The sequence below is a fragment of the Lycium barbarum genome, unplaced genomic scaffold, assembly GCF_019175385.1.
Source record: "Lycium barbarum isolate Lr01 unplaced genomic scaffold, ASM1917538v2 unchr_scaffold_27, whole genome shotgun sequence".
NCBI lineage: Eukaryota > Viridiplantae > Streptophyta > Magnoliopsida > Solanales > Solanaceae > Lycium > Lycium barbarum.
This window is the reverse complement of record NW_026843481.1, coordinates 50,501-58,915: the sequence shown is the minus strand read 5'-3', so window position 1 is coordinate 58,915 and position 8,415 is coordinate 50,501. Positions and strand designations below refer to the sequence as shown.

The following is an 8,415-nucleotide window of genomic DNA, read 5'->3' as shown; positions in this document are numbered from 1 at the left end:
GAGGCAGCCACCATGTTTGTGAAATAGAAGGCCAAACCATTTTAATGGGGAGGCAAATTCAGAAGGGCGCCACTACAGAGGTAGGGACGCATAGACAAAAACCAAGCTGACCCGCTAGATGGAGAGGCATTGTTGGTTAGAATGTGGAATTGTCTGGTGCAGGAAGAGGACGGAGTCGAACCGCGTGAAACGGGGAGATCCTTGAAGGATGATGGACCACTTTATAGGGAGGCAAAGATGGAATGGGGCCAAAATGCCAGGGCAGGGCGGCGATGCTGAAGGCGAGCCAAACCACTTAGCGTGGGGAGGCAGATGTGTGGAAATGTGTCGAACCACTAGAGTGGGGAGATACAAGAGTTAGCCGAGGAGGCAATGGGCTGAATCACGAATGTGAGGAGGCCGAGGTAAAGTGGGGTTAGCTACGCTTCGAATTGGATGGGTTTCCATGTTTGAGAATGTAGTCTTCCCAGAACAGAGAGTACTGGGGTACACCAAACGACCGGGGAACCACAGAGATGGAACCAAGTGCTGAGGCACACCGGGATCGTAGGGAATCTGTCGAGGGAGTGACAATCTAAGAACCAAGATGTTGTTCAGAATGGGCGAAGCTACCACTTTGAGGAAATGAAGTACCCACCACGAGTACGTCCCAAGAACTTGACGAGTGCCAAGAGGGTGCAAAATATGTAAGTGCCAAAGACACCACTGTGGAGCGTGGGTCATGCAGGGGCCGTGTGAGACGTCAAAGGGGACAAGATTGGGTTTGAAATGCCGCTAGTGCCAGTGTGTGGGAAAGTTAACTTCGATTTATGGGGTCGAGCCTCGATTTGTTTATACAGTTGGTATAGCGGGATCTTGCGGAGGAAAACGGACAAAGGACCAAGAGGAAATGGTTGGCAAAGGTTGCCACATCGAGGGATGCCTACCTTGACAAACAATGAAAAGTGTCTTCCACTTTTAGTGGGGGAGTGTTCGCCTGTGAAGAGGCATTGGGCCATGTGAAAATTGAAGGACGATTGTCTTCTGAAGTAAACGGTAAAAAAAAGAGGGGGGGGGGGGGGCTGCCAAGGTTGCAGTTGTACTGTGGAAGTCGCACCAATGGGTGCTATGTAGGAATTACCAAAATGGGAGACAAAGGTTCCTGATCTGATGAAGGCCGTGAGGAACATGGTGTGGATGACAGGCGGTCACCACAAAGTTAGCCACCAGAGGGTGCAAGTGCGGAGGCACTTTCCAAGCGAGGTGCAGAGGCACGCTTGGGAAAAACTAGGGAGGAGAAGTGCATGGGGCACGACTCCATTTTTAAGAGGATATGAGATGGGTTTTAGATCCAAAGGACTAGGGAAGGAGATGTGAGACCCCGAGGAGGCAAACTCCGGGTTGGCGTGGACGTGTCTATGTCATCGAGGACGATGACGAGCTTGAGTGGGGGAGAATGTTACGGGCTGCCTTCGTTATGCCTTAAGCGAGTGTTAGTCGTGCAGGAGACGGGCGCAGATGAGTGTCAGCCGCGCGCAGGCAGGGTCGGCCGCGCAGGCAGTGTCAGCCGTGCGCGCAGGCAGGGTCGGCCGCGCAGGCTGTGTCATGGGCGGCTTTCCAGTCATGCCCCATGACCTCTTGGGCGCGCCCCATGGCGCCATGGCAACCCTCTCAGCGCCTAGCGCCATGGACGTCCCCGTGGTCTCGGACGCCCCAAGTGACAAGGTTGCTTCTGCTTATGTCACCCCATCTATGCCCCTCGCGCGCGCTCTGTCACGGACCGACTCCTCCTAAGCGGCAGCGGCACAAAAATAGCCCGTGCGGTGCTCGTAGTCCCACCTGACTACAAGCCAGCCTTTCCTTATCCCAGGTTTTCTTGGCACGACCCCATGCCTATGGTGAAGCTTGCCTCAGAGGCTTAGCTTTCCTTGTGCCGCCCGTTTGATGTCAAGGCTTCACCCTTGTCTTGCTATCATACCCTTGTGGCACATTTCATATGTTGGGACTCGTCTATACGTACCCCTTGGGTTGGCTACGGACATGCACGTCCCTCGCCTGGCACTGAGCGTCGCTCCTGCGCGCACAGTCCTATCCTCAAGCTTGACACTTGCCCTGTGTCGTGCCCAAGTAGGGCAACTTCCAATCCTTGGCCTTTGTCAGGTGCGGTCCTCTTTCATGTGCCTATGGTTGTCCCATGGCATTGGCGAATATATCCCTCGCAACTTACTTCCATCCCTCGTGGTGCAGCGTCACCCCACGACTGCACGTCTAGGCCAACGGACCATTGCTTGCAAGGCTGAACCCAAGCCAAGCTCACAAGTCAATACACGAGGCTCTTGAGTGGTGCCTCGAGTATTCAATCGGCACGGAGGTCTTTAACATCCATAAAGATAGCCCGCGGGGCATAATCAGTTCCTATGTCAAGCCTCCGGCACAAGTTGTGCGCCCAACGCGGCCCGCAGGCATGACGCCGTCCATAGAGTCCCCTAACTCGTATGGATACCTAGGACACTCCTATGAGGTGCCTAGGCAGGCCCTTGAGGTCCTCCCTCAAGTTTGATAACTTGGTGCGACTGGCCGACAGTACGCACGGGGGAGGCTAGCTGAGCTGTGACACCTCTGCCCCCCTTATATATGCATTAACCCAAGTTCTAGCACTGGACATCATTTTGCCGGAGAATCACAATGGGCCTTTCTCACTCTTCCGAACTCCAAATGAGGCGCCGTCTGTTCCTAACTCTTTCTCTTGACTTCCTTCACTCCTCCATGAAGTTTCGTCTCATCCCCATACTCGTGGAACGAGATATAGCCTTCGGGAGCTTAATCACTGACACTGCTCCTTGGGTAAGTCAAGCCCTTAGGTGAACGATCTTCAAATGACGTCACACTTGGTAAGCACATTCCATAACATCCTAGGAAGGGTTCCCTCACCCTAAATCCCAAGATTTCATCCATAGCTCGGAAACGCACGGGACTGACACTCAGGCTCACGCGTGGCCTCGTCCTCCGACGGCCCATGGGCTCATCCCAGATCCTTGCTAAACTTCCTTGGCACTCTTATAATATGCCATAGAGCATCTCTAGATGCTTATTGACTCTCGTCCATCGGAGCCCCTTTTCAATGCACGTCGCCCGCGCACGGCTGACACTGCCTGCGCGGCCGACCCTGCCTGCGCGCACGGCTGACACTCCCTGCGCGGCCGACCCTGCCTGCGCGCACGGCCGACACCGCCTGCGCGCGGCTGACACTCATCTGCGCCCGTCTCCTATACGACTGACACTCGCTTGGCCCTCCTGGGCGCGCAGGGGTTATGGGCGCCAAGGCACAACGAAGGCAGCCCGTAACATTCTCCCCCACTCAAGCTCGTCATCGTCCTCGATGACATAGACACGTCCACGCCAACCCGGAGTTTTCCCCCTCGGGGTCTCACATCTCCTTCCCTAGTCCTTTGGGTCTAAAACCCATCTCATCTCCTCTTAAAAATGGAGTCGTGCCCCATGCATTTCTCCTCCCTAGTTTCTCCCAAGCATGCCTCTGCACCTCGCTTGGAAAGTGCCTCCGCACTTGCACCCTCAGGTGGCTAACTTTCTGGTGACCGCCTGTCATACACACCATGTTCCTCACGGCCTTCATCAGATCAGGAACCTTTGTCTCCCATCTTGGTAATTCCTACATAGCACCCATTGGTGCGACTTCCACAGTCCAACTGCAACCCTTGCAGCCCCCCCCCCCCCCTTTTTTTACCGTTTACTTCAGAAGACAATCGTCCTTCAATTTTCACATGGCCCAACGCCTCTTCACTGGCGAACACTCCCCCACTAAAAGTGGAAGACACTTTTCGTTATTTGTCAAGGTAGGCATCCCTCGATGTGGCAACCTTTGCCAACCATTTCCTCATGGTCCTTTGTCCGTTTTCCTCCGCAAGATCCCGCTATACCAACTGTATAAACAAATCGAGGCTCGACCCCATAAATCGCAGTTAACTTGCCCACACACTGGCACTAGCGGCATTTCAAACGCAATCTTGTCCCCTTTGACGTCTCACACGGCCCCTGCATGACCCACGCTCCACAGTGGTGTCTTTGGCACTTACATATTTTGCACCCTCTTGGCACTCGTCAAGTTCTTCGGACGTACTCGTGGTGGGTACTTCATTTCTTCAAAGTGGTAGCTTCGCCCATTTTGAACAACATCTTGGTTCTTAGATTGTCACTCCCTCGACAGATTCCCTACGATCCCGGTGTGCCTCAGCACTTGAAGCGAGAGTCGCGGTCACTAACAATATCCTTGGGTAGGCCCCAATATTTGACAACATGGGTAAAGAAGATTCGAGCCGTCTCCTCTGCTGATATATACTTGGGTGCCGCAATGAAAGTAGCATACTTAGAAAACCGATCAACCACGACTAAGATAGTCGTGAGATCTCCAACCTTGGGTAAGCCGGTGATGAAATCCAGTGAGACGCTTTCCCAGGGCCTCTTTGGGACCGGTAAGGGCTCCAACAGGCCCGCTTGTGTCAAACGGTCAGACTTGTCTTTCTGGCATACTAAGCAAGTCTTCACATACTGAGCGACATCATCTGCCATCTGGGGCCAATAATATGCACGGCGTAGCAATGCCATGGTACGTTCTTCTCCAGGGTGGCCTGCCCATAGAGTATCGTGACATTCCATCAGGAGAGTTCTCCGCAAATCTCCTCCTTTAGGAACCTAAAGGCGGTTCCCTTTTGCTTTCAGGAACCCATCTTCCATGTAGAACTGGCGAGTTTTTCCTTGACCTGCTAGGTCAACCAAATACTGTGCCGAAGGGTCCTTGGTGAAAAGGCCCTGGATTTGATCTTTTATGGTGGTAGCCACCTCGCTCCCCCTAAGGGTGGCGAGCAGGCATACCGATGCTAAATCGGCCCTTCAACTCAGTGCATTCGCAACATGATTGGTCTTCCCACTTCGGTATTCTAGATTGAAGTGAAATTCCGCTAGAAGTTCCTGCCATCTAGCCTGGCGGCCATTTAGGTTTGGCTGGGTCATAAAGTGACTGACAGCTGTGTTGTCCGTCTTCACCACGAAAGGGGAACCCAAAAGATAGTTCCTCCAAAGGCGCAAGCAATGGACGACATCCAATAATTCTTTCTCATGAGCCGCATAGCGCCGTTCCGCATCTTTCAGTTTTCGACTTTCGTAGGCCACCGGGTGCCCCTCTTGTAGCAAGACTCCACCCAAGGCGTAATCAGAGGCATCCGTCTCTACTTCGAAGGGTCTGGTCAAGTCGGGCAAGGCCAAAACAGGGCTACTAGACATAGCCACTTTTAGTGAGTTGAAAACGTCTGCTCTCTTTGGCGACCAGTCCCAAGGTGTGATCTTCTTGAGGAGCTCTATCAGTGGTAATGCAATGAGGGAGTAGTTCTTGACGAACCGTCGATAAAAGTTGCATAGGCCAAGGAACGCCCTCAAGGCATGGATATCCTTGGGTGGTGGCCAATCTGTGACAGCCTTGATCTTTTGTTGGTCCATCTTGATGCGACCTTCTTCAACAACATGCCCAAGGAAGTCAATCTGTTTCTGAGCAAAGGAGCACTTGGATAGCTTTACATACAATTCATGCTCCCGCAACCGATTTAGGACTTTCCTTAGGTACTCCAGGTGTTCGCCTAATGTTTTGTTGTACACCACAATGTCGTCCAGGTATACCACCACAAATTCATCAATGTATTCTCGAAAGACCTAGTTCATTAGAGTGCAAAACGTGGCCGGAGCATTGGTCAGACCGAACGGCATGACCAGGAAGTCGAACGAGCCATATCTTGTCACACATGTCGTCTTGGACTCGTCTCCTTCCGCAATGCGGACTTGCCAATAACCTGTCTTCAGGTCTATTTTGGTGAACACTGTGGCACCGCCCAGTCTGTCAAACAAGTCCGCCATTAGTGGTATGGGGTACTTGTTCTTCACGGTGATCTTGTTGAGGGACTTATAGTCAACACAAAGCCTTATGGTGCCATCGTGTTTCTTTTGGAATAGTACAGGTGACCCATAAGGCGACTTGGAGGGCACGATGATCCCCGTGTCCAGCATCTCCGTCAACTGTCTCCGAATCTCGGTGAGTTCGGGTTGTGACATTCTGTAGGGTGCCCGGGCAGGTGGCTTCGCACCCGGCACTAACTCAATTTCATGATCGATCGTCCGCCTAGGCGGGAGTCGTTTCGGCATATCTTGCGGCATGACATCCTCAAATTCCTTCATGAGCTCCTTCACGGGCATTGGAATGGGACCCGAAGAGCGCTCAATCTCTTCAATGCAAAGGGTAGCTAGGAACGTGGGTTCTTGTCGCTGGACCCCCTTCTTTAGCTGCAATGCAGAGATATTTCCTGAAGCCATCTTTATGGTTGTGCATGGGACAATGCAGGGCTTGGCCCCATTTGCTCCCATCATCAGAAGCACATCCGCGTAGGGTATGGGAATGATGTTAGTTTGTCTCATGAATTCCAACCCCACTATCAAGTCGAAGTCATCAATGATCACTACCCGCAAGTCGAACTTGCCTTCATAAGGACCCATCTTTACCCGCACTCCTTTGGCTATCCCACCCACCAATTGGGGCGGTGAGTTGATAGCTTTGACACGACCTTTACCCTTTCCAACAACTAGGCCAAGGCGTTCAACTTCTGTGGTGGCCAGATACTTGTGCGTTGCACCTGTGTCTATCATGGCCTTAATGGGTTTGCCATTTACTCTCAAGTCGGCAAACATCAGGGTCTTCTCCTTGCTGGGAGGAGGCCCGTTGCCTGCCTTTGTCTTTCCCCTCTTGGCAGTCGAGCTAGGGTCTTTCTTTTTGCATATGCCGGCACTGGTGCCCTCTACAGCATTGGAAATGGAACAAACAAGTGCATTGAAAGCACCTATTGGTTCTGTCTGATCCGCATCATCCTCATCATCGTCTGTCCCATCATCCAGAATTTGATGGGCATTTATCTGTGCCTGTGGGCATTCATTGTTCCAATGTGGTCCGCCGCAATGACGACATCCTGAGGGGGCTTCCGCCCTCGATCATTATTATGAGATGCAGCACTATTGCTGCCTGAGGAGGAACCTTTAGATTTGGTCACACTACGATCTCCCCCACTTCGGCTGGGGCCAGCATTGTAGGATTGGCCCCCTTTGAATCCCCCACGGGCTGGTGGTTGAGGTCTATCCTTTCGAGCATCCACTTGGTAGTCACTGAGGCATTCCGCAACTTGGATAGCCTTGGGCAAGGAATCCACCCTTTGTCTTTGTATTTCCATGCGGGCATAGGGTTTCAAACCTTCTATGAACGTGAAAAGCTTGTCCTTGTCGCCCATGTCCTTTATGTTCAGCATGAGTGCAGAGAACTCGCAGACATAATCTCGGACTGACTTCGTTTGCCTGAGTTCCCGAAGTTTCCTCCGTGCATTATACTCGACGTTCTCGGGGAAGAACTGTAAACGAATGGCTGCTTTTAGTTCTTCCCATGTCTCAAGAGCATCCTCACCTGCCTTGATAGCTTCATATTTCACACGCCACCAGAGTTTGGCGTCGCCTTGTAAATACATGGCAGCAGTTGCTACCTTCTTGGGCTCCTCCAGTTCTCCCACAGCGTCGAAGTACTGCTCGATGTCAAAGATGAAATTTTCCACTTCTTTGGCGTTTCGAGCACCCTGATAGGGCTTTGGTTCAGGAATCTTGAGTTTCTGGGGTGCCGCGGCAATGTTTGCCGCGCCCCCAATAGGATTGCCCCCTCATCGGAGCAGGCCCTGCAAGGCAGCATTGACAACATTGAGCTGATTAGTCAAGTTGTCGATGGTTACTTGCATGGCAGTCATTCTATCTGCCTCCTGAGTCCTATGGGCTAGGTCCTCATCTCTTTGCGCGGCAGCCGTCTGTGCGGTTGCATCAGTGTCAGTAGCAATATTCACAATGTCTTGTTCAGCCTGCCGCATCCTGCGGTCCAGGTCCTCCACCCTTTCGGTCACGGGTCGAAATCTATTGACCGCAGTTTCCAAAATCAAGAGGCGGTCTCCATGGTTCACTATGGTCAGAAAGTGACAACAATAGCAACGTGTTCCCTCGTCCGATGTCGAGCCTAAGCTCTGATACCAACTGTTACGCGGCGCCTTCCTGAGACTTCTTGGAAGGGCGACATAAGGCTAAGCAACCGATGATTCCAAGGTTACTGTCCGCCAACCGGGGTCCCCTCCGCACGCTAGACGAGACTGTCAATGCCGTGCGGGAAAACCAATGTCAAGAGCAATTGAGAGAACAGGAAAGTGAATTGAGAAAAGAGTTGTTTGCATTAATGAAAAGCTATTACAAAGAAAGCAAGCGGTGTCGAGGGGGAGAGACACCAGTACAGAGAATTGATTGCTTGCTTGAAAGTTTTGATTGCTTGACCCCCCCTAATAATGCTTTAAAAATAAAACC

The 8,415-nt window shown here is 52.1% G+C and overlaps 1 protein-coding gene across 1 annotated transcript; it reads right to left on the bottom strand.

Annotated features, from left to right (window-relative positions):
* Positions 1–4,887: 4,887 nt before the first annotated feature.
* LOC132625679 (uncharacterized) lies at positions 4,888–7,934 on the bottom strand. Its single transcript, XM_060340279.1, has 4 exons — positions 7,803–7,934; positions 6,996–7,652; positions 5,758–6,954; positions 4,888–5,700 (listed from the first exon to the last, which is right to left on the bottom strand). Exons 1-4 carry the CDS (start codon positions 7,932–7,934, stop codon positions 4,888–4,890), a joined length of 2,799 nt encoding a protein of 932 aa, XP_060196262.1.
* Positions 7,935–8,415: the final 481 nt, after the last annotated feature.